Below are 26,611 nucleotides of genomic sequence, written 5' to 3' on the forward strand. Positions count from 1 at the left end.
GAACAACAAAAACAAAGGAATTTGCCTTACCGTTTCAATACTTTTGGAGGAGACTGTATCCAATTATGCCTTTTCAGAATACACATTTTACCTGTTGGTTCACTGGAAGATTCTGAGAATTGATGCCACCGTTGAGTGGGCCACATTTAGCTGCTCTCTGAGACTAGTCTCTTTCAGTGATAGCCCATGGTTGATTACCTGGTTACCACAGTAGCCCTAATAATTTCAGTTAATACTATATCACTACTTGTCTCCATAACCATCTTTTTAAGGATGAATGTATTTCAATGGGGTAATTTGGCAAATCACTGTCCATTTGAATGCAGTTTTTGAAAAGACTATGTAAGCATTTGCAAAGTTGGCTGTGGATATACATGGTTTTTCTGGTGGTTGACCTTGAGTGAGAAAAGAATTCTTGAATTTTGAAATCTGAGGTCATTCAATGTCTTTTGTGTTAAATCAATGCTTTTTGTATTACAGCAAGGCAAGAGTCGGTCTCAGTTTGGTCCACATAGACTTCTGTTGTGCTAACAGTGTGAAGAGTTTTGAAAAAGTGAACTCATTATTGAAAAATGCTTGTTAGCAATTGTTAAAAAAAAACAACCTGTAAGATGGAGTCAACAAACGAAGTTGAAAAGAAGATTAAAGTGGGCTTATACAATACAATACCAAAGCAAGCCAAGTCTAAAATTTGGAAAACTTCTCAGTTGTTACTGACAAAAATGAATGCAATGATTTATGTCGGTTATTCTGAACGTTTGCACAAACATATGTGTCCTTTTTTTCACTCTGCATGTCACAATGTTTGCGGGTGCGGGCGGGAGTGGATACACATGTTGCGGGAGCAGGCAGTAATGGGAACAAAATCAGCGGAAGCGGGATCAAGAAAACAGTCCCGCGCAGGGCTCTACATGATAGACAGCACTTGTGAAAATTACAAATTACCGTCTACTTGTATTAGTCAAAGCACTTGTCTTGTTAGATTATCTTGTTTGACCATCACATTCTATTAAAGAAACTGGAACATTTAAGCCACTCTAAGCCGGTAAAAGTCCCATTTATCAGATCACTCTCAATTTGTACATGTTAACAATGAATCACCCCTGCACACCTGAGTGAAACACGGAGTTCTACAAGTTTTTGTGCTTGGATCAATCTAATTCATATATGCTTCCTTTAGCCAATATTATCAGGAAACACTTCAGAAACTTTCATCGTTATACAGATGATACCCAATTATATTGGTCAAGCCAGATGAAACCAATCAGTTAGCTAAACTTCAAGCACATAAAAACCTGGATGACCTGGAATTTGCTTATGTTAAACTCAGACAAATCTTAAGTAATGGTACTTGACCCCAATGCTGCTATAGGCCTAGACTGCTGGGAGACTTCCCATGATGCACTGAGCTCCTCTCTTCCCTCTCCTCTTCTCCATCTTCATTTGTATCCCATTAATACATGTTACTAACTCGACTTCTTTCCTCTCCCGTAGTTGTGTGCTTTCTCGTCCCTTGTCTCTCTCCTTTTGACGCTTTCTGCAGGTGTTTCTGCTGTGAAGTCTGGATTTGTGGTTGCAAGCCACCTACTGCCCTTATGTTTCTACTCAACACCCACTGCTACAATTAATATTATAGTCTTATTATTATCATTATTATTACTATTCACTGACATTTGTATTATTACCATTACCATCACGAATATTTTAAATCGCTATGTGGAACTATGTGCACTGTGCTACTGTGTGTTTTCTTTCCTCCTATTATACTGATATTATAATATTACAAAGACAATATGGTCTAAACCTGCTCTATATGAAAAGCGAAATAAGATAACTTAAGTTGTTTATTTTGGGGAGAATATTCATATGTTGTGCTAAGAAAACTTAATTTCTTGAGCTTCAGCAGGTGGCATCAGTGACTCTTTTTATCCAGAGTGTTTTCTGTCCTTTGTGTCAAACCACAGGAAGCAAAAGCAGTGCTGTGCTTATATTTGGCTGACTGATTTGTTAGCTGCACTGACAGTGATGGTGCAGTGGCATATTTTTCGGACTTAGAGCAGTGCCACTATAAGAGAGGCTACTGATTGCTTTGGTCATCTTTCTCCAATAGATGTCCAGTTATTTTGTCTCTCAAGTTGCTTTGTTATTACACGTAGTCATTTGTAGTAGTCAGCCAGTGTTTTGAAATGACTGATTAGAAGCTTTAACAACCAAAAAGACAATAATAGAATGATAAAAAATGCTGTGTATAAATATATGTATACATACACAAAATATAACGTTTTGTACGAGTGTATTGATTAAATCAGAGATTAAACATTATGGCCATTGCCAATTACTAAAAAATACTGTAAGTCAAAACAAATATAACTTTCCTCTACAAATGTTTCAATGTTTTTATTACATTCTTTTATTACACACTCCTTTCTATTTCTGTACATGTTGTACATGGGGCTGGTTCATTTAATTAGTTGTGGTTTAATACATTAACTGGGAGTTACAATATTACTACAGTTAGAGTATTGTGTGTGTATAAGGCTAATATTTTAGCTAATGTTATAGATGTTGTGTGCATGAGCCAATAATGATATTCACACAGTCCTCCCCTGAAGCAGTGGACGACTCTCTCCTGGTGACTGTCGGCTCAACAAGTTCCACAACAACAAAGGCACTGATGTTACCGCCGAGCTGCCTCCATTGTTGTCTTCTCTTAGTGGTTGGTACTGCTTGGACCGTCTGTTTAGAAATATAAAACAGGTGAAAAGGTTTAGGAGATCCCACTAAAAGTTGTGACAAAGTTCAATTGAATATGTGGTTTTCCCCAGTTAAACAGTTTATATGGCATGAAATAAAGGCAAAAAGCCTCTCAACAACAAACAAAATCAAAAAAGGAAACAAGGAATGAGAACTGTAAACAAGATGGAAGATTAGAGATGCACCAATTACATTTTTCCTGGCCGATTCTGATTACCAATTTTTTAAGTCTGACCGGCCGAATCCAATTTTGGCTGATTCCGAACTATAATTGAAAGCATACACAAACATTTTTGTAACATTTTTTTACATTTTACATTTTATTAGGATCCCCATTAGCACTGGCCTTTCTGACTGGGTCAGTTTATAATGAACTGTATGTTCATTATAAAACACTGACTATTAAATAACTTAAGGTTACAGGACCTTCTCTCACTCAGACATCTCAAAATAAAAAGCGCTCCAGTTTAGGCTGCTGGACAGAGCGTTTAGTACGAATAAAATCTAACTGAAAATAAACTGCAGTAGGCTATACTCAGTGTTTCCTACAGAAAGACTATGTAACTGTAGTGGTGGGGGATGTATTTGTATTTTTTATAAAATTTTTTGAAAGACTACATTACCCTATTTCTAGTAACCTATGTTTTATGTTTCTTATTTCAGTATTTGAATTCTACTTAATTATCAAAATTACTTTAGTGTTTACTCACGCTACAGTAATCTGCTCACCTCGCTTTTCCCTTCAGACACACATGCACCTCTCTCTCCCTGTATCTGTCTGCTCTGTTGACTTTTATAAAAATAACTCCCGTTTTGTATTTTTTTTACCCGCAATTCTGTTTCCATTATTTTATATTATTTTATTTTGTTAATTACCAATCAAGACCACGTGGTTCTGAATGACATTGGCACCAGCAGCTGTGTTTACTGTTGCTCTACCTGCTCCATGATGGTAAAATTTTCAGTCAGGATTTAGAGCTCATCATAGCACAGAGACAGCACTGGTGAAAATTACTAATGACCTCCTTATTGCATCAGACAAAGGACTTGTCTCTGTACTGGTTTTATTAGATCTTAGTGCTGCATTTGATACCATTGACCATCAGATCCTATTGCAGAGACTGGAATATTTCATTGGCATTAAAGGAACCGCTCTAAGCTGGTTTAAGTCCTATTTATCAGATCGATTTCAGTTTGTACATGTTAACGATGAGTCCTCCATGCACGCCAAAGTTACTCATGGAGTTCCTCAAGGATCTGTCCTTGGACCAATCCTCTTCACTTTATATATGCTTCCTTTAGGCAATATTATCAGGAAACATTCCATAAGCTTTCATTGTTATGCAGATGATACTCAGTTATATCTATCGATCAAGCCAGATGAAACTCATCAGTTAGCTAAACTTCAAATGTGCCTTCAGGATGTTAAAACCTGGATGAGCTGTAATTTTCTTATGTTAAACTCAGATAAAACTGAAGTTATTGTTCTGGGGCCTAAGCACCTCCGTGACGCATTATCTAAAGATATAGTTTCCCTGGATGGCATCGCCTTGGCCTCCAGCACCACTGTGAGGAATCTTGGAGTTATCTTTGATCAGGACATGTCGTTTAAGTCCCACATTAAGCAAAAGTCCATTAAGACTCTTCAGCTGATCCAGAATGCTGCAGCACGTGTTCTGACAGGAACCAGGAAAAGAGATCACATTTCTCCTGTTTTAGCTTCTTTGCATTGGCTTCCAGTAAAATCCAGAATAGAATTTAAAATCATTCTTCTTACCTACAAAGCTCTTAATGGTCAGGCACCATCTTATCTTAAAGAGCTCATAGTACCTTACTACCCCACCAGAGCACTGCGCTCCCAGAATGCAGGGTTACTTGTGGTTCCTAGAGTCTCCAAAAGTAGACTAGGAGCCAGAGCGTTCAGCTATCAAGCTCCTCTCCTGTGGAACCAGGTTCCAGTTTGGGTTCAGGAGGCAGACACCATCTCCACATTTAAGAGTAGGCTTAAGACTTTCCTCTTTGATAAAGCTTATAGTTAGGGCTGGCTCAGGTAGTCCTGAACCATCCCTTAGTTATGCTGCTATAGGCCTAGACTGCCGGGGGATTTCCCATGATGCACTGAGCTCCTCTCTCCTCTACTTTCTCTCCCTCTGTATGCAACCTTATCCCATTATTGCATGTTACTAACACAACTTCTCCCCTTTCTGGTAGTCTTGTGCTTTCTCGTCCCTCTCCTCTCTCCTCCTATCACTTCCTGCAGGTTTTCTGGCTCTGGAGCTGTGGAGTCTGGATCTGTGGCTGCGGGTCGCCTGCTGCCCCCGTGTTCCTGCTCGACACCCTCTACTGCAACGACTATTGTTGCTAGTCTTATTGTTATTATAATCATTAACATTACGATGGTTACCATTAACACTATTATAAATATCTGTACCATTTTTCATTTAGTTTATAGCAACATTACCTTCGCTGTCTGTACCTCTGTGTGTATATTGTGTAGGCTGCCTCCCTCCCCTCTCTCTCTCCTTACATCCCTCTCTCTCTCTCTCTCTTTCTCTCTCTCTCTCTCTTTCACTCTCTTCTCTCTCTCTTCTCTCTCTCTCTCTCTCTCACCCCAACCGGTCGAGGCAGATGGCCGCCCACCCTGAGCCATGGTTCTGCTCGAGGTTTCTGCCTCTTAAAAGGAAGTTTTTCCTTGCCTCTGTCGCCTAGTGCTTGCTCTTGGTGGGAACTGTTGGGCTTCTGTAAATATCATCACAGAGTACGGTCTAGACCTGCTCTTTTATGAAAAGCGCTGTGAGATAACTGTTGTTGTGATTTGGCGCTATATAAATAAAATTGAATTGAATTGAATTGAATTAAAATATACACAGTGCCTGTGTCTTCTAACATAGTCTAATACACAGTAGGGTCTCTGTAGGTGTAAATTGCGAGCCTTGTGTCTTCTTCACTCATGGTGAAGAACTTCCACTCCTACGACATGTTTTAGTGAATGTATGTACACACACACACATATATATATGGCTGTGCCAATAACCAGTTACTGTCTGTGCCACTGTGCGCATGACGTAAAACACCGTGCAGTGCAGGACATGTGTAACGATTAATGTGACCGGCAGAAAATCGAACATTTAACGTTGCTCTGCGCTGGTCACCGGTCATGGCCGATTAAGCTGAAAACCGGCCCGTTCCGATTCCCAGCTGGTGGACTGGTGCATGCCTATGGAAAATAGTTGATATGATTGTGAGCTATGAACCAGCTAGATACCACTGGGCCATCTGGAACAGGCTGTCTAATTATTTCTCCATCTCTTATTTCTCCATAAAGAGTGGTGAAACTGCCCTTACCTTTTATGCTCCAAGCCGCTGGAAATTCCTATTTAATCATGTTAGGTGTGCCCCAACGTTATTGTCTTTTTTAACCAAACTCAATACATTCCTTCTGAGCTACGTCTTTCAGTAGTCTTGTTTGTCAGTCTTAACTAATATTTTAGTTTTGATACTCAAATATTTATCTTATTTTAATCTTACTTATTACATTGGTTATAACTCAAGTGTCTTATTATTTTTATTGGTCAACTATCGGTCTTAATAACTAATTAGTGTAGTTGTATATTATTCATTTTTCATATTCATTCATTATTCATTTTTACTGGTAGGTTGCTGGTCTTAATTCACTCACTCATCGTCAACCGCTTATCCTGTGTGGTCATTCTGTGTGGTATTTTATTTATCTGTTTGTATTCTAACTTTTCTAATGTTTTTAACTGACATGTATGATTCATGTGTCTATTTTAAATATGTTTATTTTTATGTCTAATGTTCTAGTATTACACTATTCACATTCATGGCTGCAACTTACATTGTAGCTCATGCTCTTTGCTTCCACCTGGATATTGCTTGCTTGCTTTTTGTGTTGCTTCTTGTAATTTAATCAGTGTTAATTTTATTGTGTGAGATGGTTGTTTTTGCTTCCCGATTTTATCTTTATTTTAACATGATTTTTGCAGGAAAAATCTGAGTTACATTATGTCTGTTGTCAATCCATCCTCCAGATTGAAACATCTCAACATGCATTTGTACTTCTGTACAGACATTCATGGTGCCCAGAGGATGGATGCTACTGGCTTTTGTGATCCCCTGATCTTTCCTCTAGCACCACCATAAAGTTGAAACTTGTGGTTTTAATGGCTTTTCTCAACAATTATCGTGTGGATTCCCATGAAATTTGATACCCACATTCAGGCCCCCCAGAGGATGTTATGTAATCACTTAAATGATCACTTAATTTCTCATCTAGCGCCATCATAAGGTCAAAATTTCATTTTGTCTAATACTTTGGTTTTTGAGCAAATACGTGCAAGAGTAGAACAAGACAGTAATTCAGTTCAGTGCTTGTTAGTAATGCTAACACGCTAAACTAAGATGGTGAACATGGTAACTATTACCCTGTCATTGTTAGCATGTTAGCATGCTGTTGTGAGCTCAAAACACTATTGTACAGACTCTGAACAGGAAGCCTGTTTGGGCGTTCCACAGGGATCCCTGCCCCCCTTCTCTTCATATTACTGAATATGTAAATGATTTGCTGCTGATGATTCGGTTTTGCTGGTCACTTGAAAATATGATTTGATATTGTACATGCTGGCTTACTGGCATTGCTTCTAACACAGCCATCATTAATGTTATCACCTGTGAGATTCAAATCCAATGTGAGAAAGGTCATTGAAATTGGTGTTGTTGACTTAGTTAAGTAGTTTCATTTTTTTACTTTTCATTAGACCCTAAATAAATTAGATTGATCAAGCAGGTACTCACCTGTACATTAAACCAATACAACAGACAACACAGGCGAGAACCATAACACCCACAACTGTGGCTGCAGTTCCAGCTGGGGAACCACCAGAGGCTGAAATTGAAGCACATTATACAAATGAGAGGATCATCTATAGATAAAATATTTTAGTGGCTATAAATAAATCTCTTCCACCCACCTACTGCTACATTGACTCTGGCACTTGCCACAGCAAGACTGACATCATTGGTCAAGGATACGTTGATGCAAAATACTCCAGAGTCATTGAAGACCTGACGAAGGATCATTTCACAGTCTGGAGAGGGTGTGGCTGCATTACAGATGGTTTCCACTGGTGTGATACAGTCAGCATCAGAAATGATTGTGCAGACCTCACTTGGCAGACTGAAGGAAGGATAGTGAAGATGCAGATACATAGCAACAAGAAGAACAATCCTAAATGGATATGCCATTTTCATAATCATGTTTTTTGTGCTATACATAACAAGACATTAGACAGCACAGTTTCAGCGTAGGCTAACTAGAAGAAAATCTATGTATTAGTTATAAAGAACGTCAAAACAAATCAATACACTTAAGCTGAACAGAAAGTGAACATCATGATCCTCTCTGTGTGCTCTATGCATTAAGTTGGAGCCACTTTATTTCCATTTGGAGACCATTACCATGCAGGTGTTCCCAGTGGCGGTTCTAGACCAATTTTATTGAGGGGGCCAGGCTTGGGCCAGTTGTTTTGTCAGAGGGGCACATTAAATCCGGGACAAAAGAGACAAAGGCAACGTTCAAGTTTTCAGAATGTCTTGTTTAGTGTATAATGTAATGTTTTAGTATGTTTCAGTAACTTACAGTTATTATTACAGTTATAACAGGATCTTTTCAGTAACTTAGTTATATTTTTATTAAATTACATTACTCAAAAAAAAACCCATTCCTGTTAACTTTAGCTCAACTTGCAGTATATTCTTTGATGCAACACGTCTTTGTAAGGCTTAATGATCAGTGTTAAATCTAGTGTACTACACATTCTCTGGATCCCAGTTTGTATTTTGTATCCCACTATTACTTTTGCTAGGAAAAAACAAACGTCTCCATATTCACCCCTGTTGTTAGTCCTGATGTAAAGTATACACAAAAGTAAATACTTGATAGTAGGCCATCATCTCTGTATTATAAAGGGGGGATCTGTTTTATGGCAGGTTGAAAACATCACATACAGTCTGAAATAATATGTATCCCACTATAACTTTTGCAAGGAAAATAGAAACTTCTCCATATTCACCCCTATTATTAGTCATGATGAAGAATACACAAAATTAAATAAATTAAAATTAAGGAGGGGGACTGAGAACAATTTCCAGCAATATCCAAAGGATATCCATGCAATGGAAACATGGATTACAAGGACAAAATATTGTCTATAATGCTGCATTCAGTTTAATATACATTTCGAGTCAAGTAGATTGACGTTGAGGCGAGAAATGTGTTAAACTGATTACAGTGATCTTGATTTTACAGTATCGATGGCGTAGATATTTGTAGGAGCAGCTTACTTGAAAAAGGTGACAGTCTGTGTAGATCTAGCTTCCAAACAGTAACATGGATGACTAATTGATCAACTCCGCGGTCTGTTATAACATCGTCAGACTATCGCGAAATAAGTGTTTGCTTTATGAGGGAAACTATATGCTTGTTTTGTTTAGACATTCTCAATTCAGTAGTTGAGACACATTTGTTCCGACTTCACATCAACGCCATATGGTGCCAAGGAAGATAAATTACTATATAGTAGACTATAATGGTAGACTTTTTGGTCAGAGGGGGCCATAGGGGGGTCCAAGGTCTGTGTTACAGGGGCACTGGCCCCTGTTGCCTCCCTCCCAAAACCGCCACAGGGTGTTCCTACTTTCCTACTTTTGTATTGGCTGCCACCCACCACCACCACCCCTCACCCCTCTCTCGCTCTCTCTCTCTCCTTCACCCCCAACCGGTTGAGGCAGATGGCCACCTACCCTGAGCCATGGTTCTGCTCGAGGTTTCTGCTTCTTAAAAGGGAGTTTTTCCTTGCCTCTGTCACCAACTGCTTGCTCATGATGGGAATTGTTTGGTCTCTGTAATATAATATTACAAAGAGTACGGCCTAGACCTGCTCTGTATGAAAAGTGCAACAAGTTTGTTGTTTTCACGTCAGTTTTTTGTTTTGTTGTGAACTTGCGCTATATCAAATTGAATTGAACTGAATTGATTAGACATGTTAGCATGAAGTTATAATCCATTTTGTGACACCAGAGATGAGATTTGTTTTGTGAATAGGTGAAATCAATTAACAGTTGCCACAGTTTTTCTATCTTGGTTTTCTGAATCTGAGTTTGTGTCAGTAGGTTGAATATTGAAGGAATCAATAAAACCTGGTTCTTAACAGATCAACAATGGTTTTAAACCAGCAGTTTTGGCTTTTAGACAGTTTTGATTTGTCAGATGGTTGCAGTGCAATCTTATAGCATCTTCGCAACATGAATGAGGATGATATGTTTGAGTTGTGTAATTCTAGACTGATCAAATTTAACAAATATGGAAACAACTCTACTAAACTTTCAGCTAGCTTGTGTAATTTATGAATGCCACTGCTCACCTTCCCTGACAGGAGATGGTGATGTCCACAGCATTCTGATCCAACTCAGTTGCCACTGATACAACGTTGGACACCTCAACAATCTCTACACTTTCAATACCCTCTGCAGGGTTAAAAGAGACAGAAAAGAAGATTGTCACACTATTAAATAATACTGTTTCTATTAAAGAATAATATTATCTGTTTAGATTTAAACTGCCATAAATAAATAAAAAAACTATATTGACTTACGGACAACATCTACAGTGGTGGCGAGGGAACCATAACGGTAGATCATGCAGTCAGCCGTCAGCTCTGGAGCTTGTCTTTTAGCCAGAACAAGGGCAACCTGTGCTGGATCTGCTTCCACCTCTGCTTGAACTTCACTTTCGGCTGGAACAGCTACTTCATCGCCCGCTGGTTGCATTGGAAAAATAAGAAACATTTCGTTAGAATACTTTTGTTACACACGCTTGATATGTTTATTCTGTGTATACTTGTTTTAGTTTACAGTAGGTACTCACCTGCAGGAGCTGCAGTAGCTGCAACCTCATTTTCAGTTGCCTGTACTGCAACATCAGCTGGTTCTGCCTCTTCTACAGTTGTTGTCTCAGTGGCAGCAGGGGCTATGACATTATCAACAGGGGCTTCTGTTACAACTTGGACAACCTCTATGGCAGCATTATCAACAGCAGCAACAGCAGCATCAACATCAGCAGCAGCAGCAGCAGCCGCATCAACATCAGCAGCAGCAGCAGCAGCATCAACAGTATCAGCAGCCACAACGTCAACTTCTTGCTCTACAGCTGCTTCTGCTACAGGAGCAACAGTGACAGCGTCAGCAACCTCAACAGCTCCTTCTTCTTCCTGTGCTACAGGGGCGACTGAAGCAGAAGCGTCAATCACAGCCACATTTTCTTCAGCTACATCTGTAACCACTGCTGTTTCATCTGTAGCAGCTGTAACAGCATCTGCTGGCTCTTCAGCTGCAGGTGCGAGAGAGGCAGCAGCGGCCACCTCACCTGCTGTGTCCTCGGCAGCAACATCTGCATCTGCAGCAGGGTCAGCAGTGACAGCATCAGCGACCTCAACTGTTGCTTCTTCTCCCTCTGCAAGAGGGGCAGCAGAGGCAATAGCGCTGGTGGGATCTTGTTCCGCTGGAACAACAGCTGCATCGATTCCTGCAGGTGCTACTGAGGCAACCTCTACTGCCTCTGTGTCTGCATCATCAACTGCTTCTCCATCTTCTGGGTTTGTGTCTGCTTCAGCTGACTGCACAGAAGCAGCAAGCAGAGTGGCGTCAGAAGCAGCAACATCCAGAGCAATTGCATCTCCTCCCTCGGCTGGTGCTGCTGGGACAGCTGCAAGGGTGGAGGCCATCACAACAACAGCTGGTACAGCAGATGCATCAATGGGGACAACTGAAAAAAGTTTAAACAACTGAGCAAAACTTAGTCCAGACATCTTATAGGAAAATAAATATGTATAAAAAGATAAAAAAGAAAGAATCATTAGTTTAAAATCTCACCAGCAGTGGGGTTTCCACAGCCATTGGGGATGCTTGCCATGAGAACCACCTGAGGTTTGAAGGTCCCAACTGTGAGGTATGTGTGTGTGACAGTGAGGTCTCTGGAGATCAGAGTATCAGAACTGTCACCAAAGTCCCAGCTGAAGCTGATGTCAGCGCTGTTGAGATACTGGCTGGGATCATGGAGCTTAATGCTAAAAGCAATGGCTCGGTTCTGGATGAAGTTCTGGTCGTCCTGGTTGACATCATTGATTTGGGTGAGTGATATGGTGAAGGGAATCTGGTCTGATGATGGAGCAGAAGTTGTAGATCTGTTACGATGAATGCTTTTAAACAAATACAAACATTGTAGAATCCTTTTCCTCGAGTTTGATTAGAAAATGTTTGATAGGTCACCTGTGATGCTGAAGACTGTGGAGGCATAGCCGAGAGGGATGAACTTGTCTTGTCCACGGCAGTGATAAATGACAACCTCCATGTTGTAGGAGCCCAGAGGGATGTTTTCTGTACCGACAGAGAGGGAGGACGATGGTCCATCTGCCACCTGCCAGTAACGCCCTTGAATAGAGCAACATTGTGATTATTTAGGGTGTTCAAACATTTTGGAAACACTCCAGGTGTCACTTAATACATGAGATACTATAGTAATGGTGATAAAGTACAACAAAGAATGTCTTCAAACATTGTGACATTTACTGGTGAGGGTTTTTCACATTCTTAGGCCTGGGCTAAGAGTTGACTATGACTTGGCCCCTTTTCATTCACACATATATTGTTAATCAAAAGTTAACCAAAGCCCAAGACTAATGTTTTTTTATGCTTACTTTCTGTTTACTTTAGCCCCTTTTTACACTGGAACCTTCTAGCCCTGTGTTTAGTCAATTTTCAGAGGATAACTGTCAGGATGTGTGTGGTTGAAAGGTTGGTGGACCCACATGCAGGACACTGAGCAGAGCAGGTACAGTTCAAAAGGATTATTAACAAACAAAAACGAGCACACTTACAATGAGTGACTGATTCCAGGTAATCCAAAATAATAACAAGTTCAAACAAACTATGTGATCCAACAGAAAAATCCAAGAAGGGAAAATAATCCAGAAAGCTGGGAAACAGGGAGACACGACAAGCAAGGCAGGCTAAACACGACAAGACACTACGACATGAGACAGAGCGTATACACGCTACAATGACTGGACAGGGAATGAACAGAAGGCAGACAGAGTGATAACTGGGGGAACAGACATAACCTAGATTACTGGACACTAAACACAGAACCAAAATGCAGAGCTAAATCTAAGATATATGACAGACAGATACAAAGTGAGCTAAACAGAACCTGCGAATGAACAATGAAATAAACAAGGCCAAACAGAGAACACAAGACAAGGAACAAAACTCCAAAACAGAAAACATGGACCAACTTCTACACAGACCGGGGTAGGGAACAGAGACGGATCTAACCAGGAAACAGGACAACACTCAACAAGGAACAGAATGGAAATAAGGAAAATACCAAACACCACTAAACACTAGCTGACAGATAATAACAAGGTGAATAATAACCCAGACTAAATAACAGATACCAAACTCACAGTGAACTAAACTCAACAGAACAGAACTAAAAAGTGGATGCAAAACCCAAATCTTAGAATCAAGAACCAAAACCCAGAAACAAAGAAAACATTCAAAGCACAGTGTAAACTAGACACAAGACAACAGACAGGACTGAAACACAAAACACAGACTAAATGACAGTAATAATAATAATAATAACAAAAGTGACTGAAACTAACTAAACAGAGCAGAGCAGACACGCCCACAGTGTGGCAATAACCCTGAAAACTCGGGGCTAAGCCTGCTATGGAGCTTTAGAATCTGCCAGTATGAAAACTCCCTTATCCTGGGGCCAACAGCTCCTTTATCCTGGGGCCAACAGCTACCCTATCTTGCAGGCAACAGCTCCTTTATCCTGGGGCCAACAGCTCCCTTAAGCCTCAGATATACTCTGGAGCGGACACGGACAACTGCGGACCCCGCAGACGCAGACTACTTCTGTTTATACTTCTTTCTGCAGTCAGCTTGGCGGACATGTTTCACACATGCGCAGTAGATTGGTTGGTGCCCTGGTAGCGCTAGTCACAAAAAACAGGAGGCACGCGGACGTCCACACAGACTCTTCGCATACCCCTTCTGACAATGTTCTTTTTCGTAACGCGGACCCTAGCGGACCCTCGTGTACTCGTAGGCGAGGAAAATATAATCCTTGCCTTAATCCTGAGGCCAACATCTGCCTTGTTCGGGGGCTAAAGTGCAATTTATACTTCTGCGTAGGTGACGGCGTTGGCTACGGGGCTACGCAGAGACTACGCTGTCGCCTGACGTGCACCTCCTCAAAAATGTAACTACACGTCGAGTCGACGCGGACCGTAACCTCTGTGATTGGTCAGCTGGGTAGCCTCGCAATGCCTCCGAGCCGACTGGACGTACCCCGCGCTTTGAAGTAACATTTACTAGCGGCAAAAACGGTGGCTCTAACACAGTGAATCAATATATTTGACCATCGCAACCCAAGCAAAATGACTCGTTTCGCTATCAGAATATGATCCATTCGGTCGGTAACATTTCAAACGGCTACACCAGCCACACGTTTACAATTTTACCCCGAGCGCTAAAACAGAAGTTAGCTTGCTCTGCCGGGAAAAGTCAACACAGTGGACACTGTAGCACTACTGCCGACGAGCGTTTGGGGGTGTAATTGCAGAATGATGGACACACCTACGCACAAGTATAAATGCATGGCTACGTGCGTAGCCTACGGCATAGGTATGCACGTAGACCCTACGCAGGAGTATAAATGGGCCTACCTTATCCTGGAGCCAACAGCTCCCTTATCCTGGGGCCATCAGCTCCCTTGGCCTGGTGTTAAAAGCTCTCTTATCCTGGGGCCAACAGCTATCCTGGGGCTAACAGCTCCCCTGTCCTGGGGCCAACAGCTCCCTTAACCCGGGGCCATTAGCTCCCTTGGCCTGGTGTTAACAGCTTCTTTATCCCGGGGCTAACAGCTCCCTTGGCCTAGGGCTAACAGCTATCCTGGAGCTAACAGCTCCCTTATCCTGGGGTTAACTGCTCCTGTGGTCTGGGGCAGCTGGTTAGGTGATCAGCTATTGTAACAACAGCATGTTCATTTGAATAATGTTAGCCTTCATGACTTGTTCACCAAAACCGGTATGCCTGATGAACTAAAACTAAAAATGGTAAAGTGAAGCTATTGTGCCAATGAAACTTCTTACATGGCACCACTAATTTAATCCACATAATACTAATTATTCAAGTTAATGAAAAGATAATTTTCGTGAGTTAACGGCACAATTCAAGAAGGTCTTCAGATGTAAAAGTGATGACGATTTTTTTCTAATAGAATGTAACAGCAGATCATCTTAGCATTCACTTATCATTTAGCATAGAAAAGGTTTTTACTAAAAAGCACAATTTTACTACTGCAGAATTAATTACAGCTACTGAGCGGCCTGTTTTTGCAGACTAATTACTATTAAATTAAATATATTTACCCCATGTCTTCCACACAAACACGTAGTGGGGTTTCCTGTTCTGCCTCCTTGGGAACGGTGTGCCATCAGGGAAAACACCGGTCTGCTCGGTGTCCTGGTCAGGATACACAGCCTGACCCTCCTGATACTGTTGTCCTGAAAAAGAAAACAACCATAGATCCAACATCAATAACAACAGATACATGGCATTTTAGATCAATATGAGGCAACACAGGTGAAATAAAATAAGAATAAGTTGTCTTTTGTCCTATCATGAAACCAGTGTTTAATTTTAGAAAAAAAATCATTGGTTTATTGATTATAAAACATTGTCAGTTAACTGGTAATTAACAGAATTTTATTTTTACCAGTTTCTTTATATGGAAATTCTAGAAATAAAAACAAAGTGTCTGTAAGTTGTTTATTTCTTTAGGAAACACCATGTCAAAAAGTTAATTCAGGAGATAAACATCATTTTATCGTCACATCTGATATAAACTGATCAGCTACCTGTTCATAACTGCTTGTTACTGCTTTTGAGCACAATAGGCTACGTAGTAACCTGCAGTACCTGTCCTCCGCAGAGTTACTTGCTGTTTCTGGAAAGATTGTCTTACCTTTGATTGTGCAGTTTTGCGCCCAGACCACCTGCCCATCAGAGAGCACTGTCTGGTTTGTTGGGAAATTAAGATTAATAGAGAAGGTTGCTCTTGCTCCAGTCAGAGTGGGTGCATCATTTTTCAGATCAAAAGTTACTTCACCACCTGGAAAGAAGATTACACACTATTTAATATATTTAGATTAAAGGGGAAGTAAGTGATTCTGCAGAAGGATTGTTGATATTTGAACTCATCTGCCAAACAAAGACACCCCTCCCTTCAGTCCTCCCTGTGCACCCCATATTTCAAATCTCTGAGTTTTCTCCAGCATTGAAACACCTTTGCCTTTACCTAGTCATAAAAGTTTATTCTCTGATTATACTGTTTAGACTTTTTCCTCTTTGTCTGTTTCTAGACCATCTCTCCTACTTCGCAGTGCATGGAGAATACCACTTTCAAATGTGCCAGTGTATAGAACTCTCTCTCCCACTGCCCCCGTATCACTGTGCTGTCTAACGCCACCTGTTGCTATTTGGCTGAAACAATGTTATGGGCAAGGGTCACACCATTTTCTTTGTATCCCATTTATCAGGGCCAAGGTGGATTTTTTTTCAGAGCACACAGAACAGAAAATACTGTCTGACTTTAACAAAAGGTGTATTGGATTACAATCACTTACTGTCCCTTTAAGCGGCAGAGATGCTTTTTTTAATAACATTTCTGATTTAAGAAATAATAAAAGATTGAGCCTCACCAAACCAACAGTTCCTAAATCTCCGGTCTCCATCTTTCCACACCGGATACATCCGTGAGTTCCATGAGCGGTAACTTGTGAACTTACTTCTCGGCTCTGGAAAAGATAGTATTACAAACTCTTCCGGAAAAGAAGCCACATCATGCAACTCATGTTATTCTCCCAAGTGTCATCAATAACAAACACAATCGATAAGACTTTCCAGTAAAGCTACATTTGCAAAACATTTTGATTTATATATATACATTTGTTTGTGCCAGATTGTATATACATATTTCAGTAGAGTTGCTTTTTAAAACAGGGACAATCAAGCAGGTTTTGAACACAATGATAGAGATGCTTATGTGAATGAGAGCAGGTCCATGTTTTTTGGCGTTGAGGAGGGTTAAGATGTGTCAGGGTTCTTGGTGGTGGGAGTCACACGACCTGCAATCCCCCTCAATCCTTTTCATGTGACTGTCAGCTGAGTAGCACCATCAGTAATCCCAGTGAAAGGAATGAGGCGTCTCAGACTACTGGCTCACTCATTTTTTTCTCAACTAGTAGAGTGTGTGTCTATGTATGTGTGTGTGTAAAATTGGCATGTAATCTGTTGCTAAACTGTGTTGGTATAAAAGTCTAATATAACAAACAAAGGTGCCATCTTAACAAAATATTTAGACCCATCCTCAGTGTTTCAACTTTGTTTTTTTGAAACTAAAGAGAAGAATTGTTCCAAGAGTATTTCTACTTTATCCCTTTGCAGTTTCTCTTGCTTCGACGTTTGCATAAAATGAGACGCAGCTCAATGTAGTTGCAATGAGACAAAACCGACAAAAAAAGTTGTTTTCTGGTGGAATAAAACGTTCTTTGAAAAATGATTTCACTTTTTTGATTGCAGGACTGATAATTACATATAAAACTATATATTTAGTCTTAGAAAGTAGAACATTTATCCGTTAACAACTGAAACAAACATAAAACCACATAAAAGCTAACTAAAGGTTGTTGTCTGTCATTTCAGATGTACTCACTTGTCGCAGTGGCAGATGTAAAAGCCAAAACCAGCAGCACCAGTGTCAGAGTCGTCATCCTGGATTTGGTTGTGTGTCTCTTCTCTCTGAACCCTGATCCTCACCCAGCAGTCCTGAACCCCAACACAACTCCCAGACAGACTTAATGAACGTCTCCTCAGTCTCTTTAAGAAAGCCTCAGACCTGAATTACCATAAAGTTTCTTCTCACCTCTGACATCATTGGGAGTCTGCAAACTGGCACCGCCCCCTCTGTTCAACTGTAAGAACAGATATGAGTACTGTTTTCTTAACTATTGTTGTCCTTTCCAATAACTGTTTTGACATTGTTATTAAACTTTCTATTCTCACCTGAGCTAACAATGTTTTGTTGATGCAGCATCTCCAATGAAGACCGTACAGCAACCTAAAACGGAGAAAAGATGGATAATGCGAATGTAAATTATTCAAATGAAGTCAAAGTAAAATACAGGCCTGAAGCAGGATAATATTCTGTATAATTGGAAAATCAGTGGATCCTTTCTGCATAGTGTAAATGAAAAAGTTGTACGTTAAGTCTGGTTTAGGAGGGAGAGAGTAGAGGGGAGAACTGTGATCAAAACTCAAGTCATGCTTGTTCTTGACCTTGGAGCTATGTATGAATTGGCATCACAAGATGAGAGTGCGCACGGCAAATCAATAGCTTCCTTTTATTTCCTCAGCAAATAAAGGGTAAAATTAAAAGTTACAAAAGGTGATGAAATTCAAAAAAAGTAGATGAATTCATAATAGTAGTCATTATGAGATTTGTTACCACAGGGATAAGTGGTTTTCAGGGGATGTTATCTCATGTCTGAGAGACTGCTCAGGCTGCACTTCATGTGATCCCTCATGTGCTATTGTGAGTTCAGGAGGAAACAAATCCTTCCCACAGAGCACCTGACTTAACATACCACAAATAGTCAACCATTAGCTTTCCACATCAGTTTCAACTGTGTAGTATCCTGAGATTTTTTGAAACATATTAATGTTGTATTTCAGACAGGGTCATTGGCAATAGAATTTTACTATTAGTTGTGCTCCAGGAATATTCCAGGATTTATTTAATAATTAGAATACAACTTTTAGTAATTTTCTTCATAGCAAGCCAAAATCAAATCATTTGCCATTATAAAATTAAAAAATATAATATTAACAAAGCAGGGAATAATCATATTGATAGTAGTGTTAAAAGGTAATGGAAGGACATAGAATATAACATCGGTCCACATTTAATTTCGAATGCCTTAAAAATTATATAAAGCAGAGCCCGTCCCCCGGCTGAAGTCACACACGTGATGACCAGCATAAAAAATTTGATTTTAGGAAAAAGGAGATAAAGACACACCCTCCAACAGTTTTAGAGTTCCTGGGAATCAACATCACAGAGAACCTGACATGGTCACCTCACATCTTCTGCTGCTGCATTTCTTAAGGAAACTCTAGAATGCAAAATTTCCGTGACAGGTTCTTGTCAGCTTTTACACAGGAGCAATAGAAAGCATCCTGAATGGAAGCATCACAAGCTGGCATGGGATATGCACGGCCCAGGACTGGAGGGCACTGCAGCAGGTGATTAAAACTGCTCAGAAGATCATTGGTACTGTTCTCCCGAGCATCAGTGATATCAGTGAGGTGCCTATAGGATACTAAAAGACAGCAGCCTGTTGACTGTGCTGCTGTCTGGCAAGAGATACACTGCTGTCACATCACCAGACTGCAGAGCAGCTTTTCACCGAAAGACTGTGAGACTCTTAAATTCATCCTAAGCACTGCACCATGAAAAATAGTTTATTTTTGTATATATTGTTTGCTTTGCAGCAAAAACTGCATATCATTTTATAACCATGTTTTACTATGACAAATACATTTACCTTGTACCTTGATCTGTTTCTCCTTCATTGTGTCCTCTTCAATACACTGAGAAATACAGATATTTATTACATTATTTGACATTAACCAACATACTAGACCACAAGACTTCTGTTTTCTTCAAAAATTCATATCAGTTACGTTAGGTATTTAAAGAAATTGACTTTTTTGTCATTTTGTAAACTTGTTGCTATTTTATTGTTTTTTTTCTTATGTTGTATTTTGTGTTGACAGGTAAAATGCATTGTTTTATTGACTCATTCCTTTTTAATATATACAAAAACTGTTTGAAACAGAAAGACTCGTGTTTTGTTTAACATATTATTGTGACATGTAACTACCCACTAACCTACACTAGTGGAGGGAGTACTCATATCTTCTACTTAATAAAAGTAGCAACACAACATTGTAAAAATACTGTTAGAAGCATAAGTTGTGCATTCAAACTTCCATCCATCATCAACCGCTCATCCTGCACACAGGGTCACGGGGCCTGGAGCCAATCCCTGACATTGGGCAAAAGGCATGGTACACCCTTAATCTTTTCCTATTATAATACATAATCATTTATTGATTACATTTGTATTATCTGAATTGTAGAAGTATTAGAAAATGGAAACTTCAAAATTGTACATAAGCACTGTATAAGTTACCTTTCACCACTGCTAACATAAAATTGCTGTTAATGTGCACTTTTGTTTGTAGTGTAAGGAGTGTGTAGGCTACTTGTTCTTTTCTTTCAATAGAAAGGGCAAAAAACTCAGGCTGTGTCCGAAATCCCCTCTCATTCACTAGTCCCTACCCCCTATGTAGGGAGTTGTATGCAGAGCGCTATATAGGGAGCTCACTCGCATTATTAAAACAACACTTTCGGACACTACTCCGATCGTTATTTCGGCGCCGTTAATTACGTCATTGCCGTCGGACAATCATTTTTTCCTATCAGCGCATTGCATGATGGTATATACGGCTTGGTTAGTGGCCATCGGTTGTACACTACTTTTCAAAATGCATTCTGGGATACATTGAGTGGACTATATAGAGTATAATAATTATCACTATACATTCGGACAGCACTACAAAATGGCGAGCTCACTATATAGTGAGTAGTGGGTGATTTCGGACACAGCCTCAGAGAAACCTCTACTTTTTGTTGTTGCCGCTTCCGTGATAACGTAAAACGTAATCATCGTTTTCATCTCACCATGTGACCTGCGCGGCTTGTTTGTTGAAAGTTTCTTTGTCATCCCGTTTTAACACACATTTGCACACTTGCACCAACTGACATTAAAACCCAGAACTGAAATTCAGATACACTTAGTGTACTCGTCGGCACCAGTCTCTTACACAACGTTTTCAAAAGAAGGGAGCCTTTGAGGACCCAATGTGAAAAAACTGTGAAACCCCACCTGGCTACAACAGTCGGCGTGTCTTGAACACAAAAACGAACGTTCCCGGGTGAACGCGGGAAACGCTGCTGTGTTGGTTCAGCGTTTTCCTCATAGAAGCAGCCGCCACGCCGAGCCACATATTTACGGGTATAATCGTTATCAGGGCGCCCTCAGTCTGTATTTGTTTCGCTCTGACCTGAGACAGGACCGGTGCCTTGAGAGGTTGTGGTGGACCCAGACCACCCTGAGCCAGGGCAGCGGAGCAGTTAATTATATGTCGGTCCTCGCGCTGCTGGTTAACGTTTCTGTAGCCGCCGAGCAGTTGTTAGCTCACACAAAGAGGGGAGTCCTGCTAACTAACTAGCCAAACAACCAACAAACCTCCTGGTCTTAAAAAAGAAATGGATACGTTTCAGAAGGTGGAGAAGATCGGAGAGGGGACGTATGGAGTGGTTTACAAGGCCAAGAACAAAGTCACCGGAGAAACTGTTGCTCTCAAGAAGATCAGGCTAGACACGTAAGTTAAGTCCACATATGAGTGTTGTTGGTTATCATCTGGGCACCACGGGAGGACAAGCTAACGACAATGGAGCCAACTGTTGCTTTTTCTATGCTGTAAATGTGATGAAACCTGTTTTCCCCTCATTCTGGCCTCACGATTATTGAAAACAGCTAATTTCCTACCATCACTTCAGGAGTGTTTGGTGTAACGTTAAAAAAGCACAGATATTAATACAGTAAGAGTGTTTCTCAGCCTTTAAAGTGTAACTGCATTGAGACACTACTCTATGTTGTGTGTGTGTGTATGAAAACAATTACATTTTCACATTTTAGTGCAGTCGTTCACCGTAGTAACTTACAACACCAAAACATGAAAGATAATTTTAAAAAAGCTGTTCCGTTGAGTTGTTCAGATTCTGTGACCCAAATGGGAAGTTACGCGCCAGAGGCTTTGTTGACGATGTGAAGAGGCTGCAGTTTGGTTATGTTTAGGTACTAAAAGTACTTGGTTATGGTTAGGAAAACATCGTCGTTTGGGTTTTGGTCACAGATTTTGGTGTTACACCGGTCTGGTGTTCAGGGTCAAGATACATCTGTGGGCTCACAGGATGATTAAGGAGATGTAGAAATGGTTATGTCTGTTGTTAGACATCATCTGTGGGGCCTCCTAAAAGTCATTGTTTTAACTGCTCAGGGCTCATGTCCACATCCATGAGAGGTGACTTAGACATTGCTTCATTATAAGCCATGCTAAAAAAGGTTTGGTATAATGCAGATTTAAATGTGGGTCTGATTGTTGGTTAAGTGCATGCATACTTTGTGTAGACCTACTTACAATTGCTCCTATGCTGTGCCAAGAAACTCAATTTCCCAGGCTTCAGTAGGTGGCGTCAGTGACTCTTTTTATCCAGAGTGTTTTCTGACCTTTGTGGCAGACTACAGGAAGCAAGAGCAGTGCTGCCCTTATCTCTGGCTGGCTGATTTGTTGGCTGCACTGGCAGTGATGGTGCAGTGGTATATTTATAGGGCTTAAAGCAGTGCCACTATAAGAGCAGCCACTGATTGTACAGCTCTGGTCATCTTTCTCCAGTGGATGTGAATTTATTTTGTTTCTCAAGTTGCTTTTGTTGTGAATGCTTTGACCTGGGAAGATATGCAAAGAATAGAATAAAATTAAATTAAAAACCATAGTGAAACTGAGAAATGTTATGAAATCATCAACCAAGCTGAAGTAAATAATAATAAAGTTAAAATGGCAAAATTATTATAACCAGGAATTAGTAAGCGAGTTCAGTAACATCACCGGTTAATAAACCATGTTTTTTATACAGGGAAACAGAGGGAGTACCGAGCACTGCCATCCGAGAGATCTCACTTCTCAAAGAACTCAGTCACCCAAATATTGTCAAGTAAGTTTACTTATTTAAGCTAAATCCTGCTTGCAAGATTCTGTCTGTTTTTAATTAATCCATCCCTGTTAACGTGTTTCAGATTGCGGGATGTCATCCACACCGAGAACAAGCTCTACCTTGTTTTTGAGTTCCTTCATCAGGATTTAAAAAAGTTCATGGACTCCTCCTCAGTCGCTGGTATCCCACAGCCTCTGATTAAGGTAAGCCTCAGCTCGACTGCCTTACATGTCTTTGAGAGTAAATGGGGTCTACTTCATGAAGTTGTGATTTGACTTACCTGTGTATATGTTTCTGTGTGTGTTTGTAGAGTTATCTCTTCCAGCTGCTGCAAGGCCTGGCCTTCTGCCACTCTCACAGGGTTCTTCATCGAGACCTGAAGCCACAGAACCTCCTCATCAACGCCCAGGGAGAGATCAAGCTCGCTGACTTTGGCCTGGCAAGAGCCTTCGGGGTGCCTGTCCGCACATACACACATGAGGTAACGTGCACGTCAACCTTGATTGTCATTAAGAAAAACAGTTATATTATTTAAAGTGCATATTCATCACCATGCCCAGCAGCCGAGTGCATTGAGCGCTCTATACAATCAACATCGGCATACTTTTAATTCTTAGGCTGCATGTTTCAGAACTGTTTCAGAAGATTTATTTTAGGTTTCTTACTTTGCTTCACATTTTCCTGAGAAATCGTGTTTTCCTAATTACAAACTCGCTTCTGTGATATTTTGCAGGTGGTAACACTTTGGTACAGAGCACCAGAAATTCTCCTGGGCTGTAAATACTACTCCACAGCTGTTGACATCTGGAGTCTGGGGTGCATCTTTGCTGAAATGGTAATGATCTCAGTTTCATCTTTTACATTAAAGGAGACCTATTAAACATGGTGTAATCTGAGGTTTTTACTCAAAGGGATTTTGGGGATTTCTTTTTAAAGAGGTCATATTATGCTTTTTGGCTTTTCCCCCTCTCCTTTATTGAGTTATATCTCTGTTCATGTAATAGGTTTGCAAAGTGAAAAAGCCCAAAGTCCACCCCAAAGGGCGTTCCCATCTCCCACAGAAAGCACTGCTCTGAACTGCCTGAAAACGGCTCGTTTTTAGTCCAGCCTTTACTTACACTTTGCTGTGATGTCACTGTGAAACACACGTCATAATGCTCGGCAAGCGGCTTGTCAGACACACCCTCAAAAACACCAGTGGAAAAACACTGAACTAGAGCACACACTCTTCTCTCCCTTCCAAACACTAGCTGCCCTCCAGGCAGTCAATGGACATAAAGTTGTTACTGTGATGTAGAGACAGAGCTCAGTTAAAACTTTATGGATGAAAGATACTTTTGTTACAAATTAATAACTCACCTCTCTGAAACTCTTGCTCCAGTCCATGTTGCTAAGCTGGTAAAGGGAACATATACAGCTGAACCAAAGCCATGTTTACCAGCTTCTCAGGACACGCCCTTCTCTGTTTCTGATTGGCTAGTAGTCTTTAACCAGGAACTGCGCATGTGCAATTCCCAATAAAGATCATGTTGAGGTAAGATGAATCACTCCATAGCTAAAACAAAGCGTTCAACACACGGGGTGAAAAGAGGAGCTGCAGCAATGTGCAGTATGACAAAAAATGAGGTGTTTTTTGAAAATAAAACCATGTAAACCTGTTCTGGTACAACCCCTAAATAAGATTTTGAACCTGAAAATGAGCACAATATGACCACTTTAAATACGTTTATCTTATTATTTGAAGCTTTGGCCATGTTAACATGAACATCTGACATTGTAACATTATACATATAACAGAAAATACAGAAAAGCATAATGGGTCACCTTCAAGCTCCACTGTGAATAAAAAATGCCTGCATGTGATACACAATAGATCAAACATGACCTCTCCACACTGTCACCTGTTCAGATCACCAGGAGGGCCTTATTCCCCGGCGACTCGGAGATCGATCAGTTGTTCCGGATCTTTCGCACCTTGGGCACACCTGATGAGACTGTGTGGCCCGGAGTTACATCGATGCCTGACTACAAACCATCTTTTCCCAAGTGGGCCAGGCAGGAATTGTCCAAAGTGGTGCCTCTTCTTGATGAGGATGGACGAGAGCTGCTTGGGGTGAGAACATTAGTCTTTCATTCATAGATTCATTTAGCATTAGTTACCTCTGCCTCTTTGATTGTTTGTGTGTCAGTCGGCAAGATCAACAAACAAAAAGATTTTTGTTATACTTTGTGAAAAGGCAACAGGTACAAGGTTAACAGGTGAAGGAACAAGCGAGAAGTCCTAGTGTGGATCCATGAATGCTTTGAACATTTAAGCTATTTTCTTATATGAAGCACATTAAGGCACTCATGTCCCATCAGTCTGTCACTCTTTTTTGATAAAGATCCAGATGCAGACTACAAGTACATATAGAAATAGCATTGTAAGAAAATAAGATCAAAATTTGAAGTCTTTCTTTGTTGTATATGTTAGTATAAAAATTATATTTAAGTTTTGGACTGTTGTTGTTGAATAAAACAAGCATTCTGAATACATCAGTTTGAGCTGTGGGAAATCAGGTGTTTTTCTCTTTTCTTAGTCTAAAAGGTTTCATCGGTTTTATCAAATGAAAATAATTAGTTGCAACCCTATTTTCTAGACACATTGACAGTATTTCTCCTTTTTCTGCTTTTGTCCTTGCAGGAAATGTTAAATTATGATCCAAACAAAAGGTTATCTGCCAAAAACGCCCTTGTACATCGGTTCTTCCGCGACGTCACCATGCCAATTCCTCATCTGAGACTTTGAGTCAAGCAGAATATCAGGCCATTTTAATGCCAACAATATCTGAGCAATAAGGACCTCCCCGCCTCGCTTCATGTCTGCGACTGGAATGGACAGAAAAAGTGGACACTACAAGATACGTTGGAACCCCTTAATGGATATTAAACACCTAAAACCAGCTTTCTAGACGATAGATGTCCCGAGAGTTGTCATCCTGAGAGATGTTGTAATAGTTATGAACATTTACCTGTATATTTTTCAGTATAATTATTTTGCATATTCATGTGCAACTGCCATTTTTGATGTAAATGTTGTGATTGTGATGGTCCTCTGACAGAGTGCAGGTCAGGTAGACACATTCTAGTTATTAAATTTCCCAATTTACACAGTATGTTGGCTTTAGGATGTTCAAATTCAAATAGTCAAGTAGTTTTGAATTAAATATGATTGAATAAGTTTGTGGGATAGTGCAAATATCAAATGTCATGCTTTGGAAGACTGAGCAGCAGCTGAATGAAAGATGTGAGTGGCGGCTCTCAGCACAAGTTGTCACACAGCACACATCATCATCTGATTGCAATTATGTTCTTGTAGGTTGATTTTCTTGCTGTTGAATTAGAAATTTGGTTCTAAAGTATCTTGAAGAGATTTTAAAGCTGCACCTTTTGGCTGTTCAACACGTTTATTGGTCATTCAGGTTGGCTGGCAGAATAACTCACCAAACAGAAGCTCTCAGCTTTGTACATACAGTTGTGATATTCAAATGTTCCCTGTTGTAATTCAGATTTTACAGAATTTAATGCCGTCGCATCTTTCTTACTCAAGATTTTATTCAAACCGTTTTTATGGATATTGTTTATTTACAGTTTTGAAAAAATAAACTTGTTTAAATAACTGTTACTGTTTGTTCAGGCGAGGATTATTTTGGTGTTAAGTTTGCACCACAGCTGCTTCGTTTGAAGGGTCGGCATACTGAAATGTGTTTTCTTCTGTCTGGAGCCAAGTGGAACAATGATGTCAAGTAGTTTCTGAAATACCAG

At 40.2% G+C, this 26,611-nt stretch overlaps 2 protein-coding genes across 4 annotated transcripts; one reads left to right on the top strand and one right to left on the bottom strand.

Annotated features, from left to right (window-relative positions):
- Positions 1–2,378: 2,378 nt before the first annotated feature.
- LOC119886000 (melanocyte protein PMEL-like) lies at positions 2,379–21,032 on the bottom strand. 3 transcript variants are annotated; one of them, XM_038696428.1, is made up of 16 exons: positions 20,711–20,900; positions 19,509–19,554; positions 17,968–18,022; positions 17,618–17,876; positions 16,605–16,700; positions 15,869–16,015; positions 15,273–15,407; positions 12,100–12,261; positions 11,704–11,988; positions 11,198–11,596; positions 10,700–10,801; positions 10,428–10,592; positions 10,197–10,299; positions 7,746–7,951; positions 7,570–7,660; positions 2,379–2,736 (listed from the first exon to the last, which is right to left on the bottom strand). In XM_038696428.1, exons 4-16 carry the CDS (start codon positions 17,673–17,675, stop codon positions 2,592–2,594), a joined length of 2,094 nt encoding a protein of 697 aa, XP_038552356.1. In that variant the 5' UTR covers positions 17,676–17,876; positions 17,968–18,022; positions 19,509–19,554; positions 20,711–20,900; the 3' UTR covers positions 2,379–2,591. The 3 variants fall into 3 exon arrangements, with proteins under 3 accessions (XP_038552356.1, XP_038552354.1, XP_038552353.1); XM_038696426.1 differs by lacking the exon at positions 20,711–20,900 and adding an exon at positions 20,916–21,032 and having other exon boundaries at positions 10,700–11,596; XM_038696425.1 differs by having other exon boundaries at positions 10,700–11,596; positions 20,711–20,908.
- An 8-nt stretch (positions 21,033–21,040) lies between these two features.
- cdk2 (cyclin-dependent kinase 2) lies at positions 21,041–26,471 on the top strand. Its single transcript, XM_038696430.1, has 7 exons — positions 21,041–21,414; positions 22,730–22,807; positions 22,890–23,010; positions 23,118–23,288; positions 23,541–23,642; positions 24,717–24,920; positions 25,491–26,471. The coding sequence occupies exons 1-7, from the start codon at positions 21,299–21,301 to the stop codon at positions 25,593–25,595; spliced, it is 897 nt and encodes a 298-aa protein (XP_038552358.1). The 5' UTR covers positions 21,041–21,298; the 3' UTR covers positions 25,596–26,471.
- The last annotated feature ends 140 nt before the right edge of the window (positions 26,472–26,611 follow it).

This window comes from Micropterus salmoides, unplaced genomic scaffold (genome assembly GCF_014851395.1).
Source record: "Micropterus salmoides isolate LMB-PRFRI ecotype aquatic unplaced genomic scaffold, ASM1485139v1 Ms_hic_scaffold_4, whole genome shotgun sequence".
Lineage (NCBI taxonomy): Eukaryota > Metazoa > Chordata > Actinopteri > Centrarchiformes > Centrarchidae > Micropterus > Micropterus salmoides.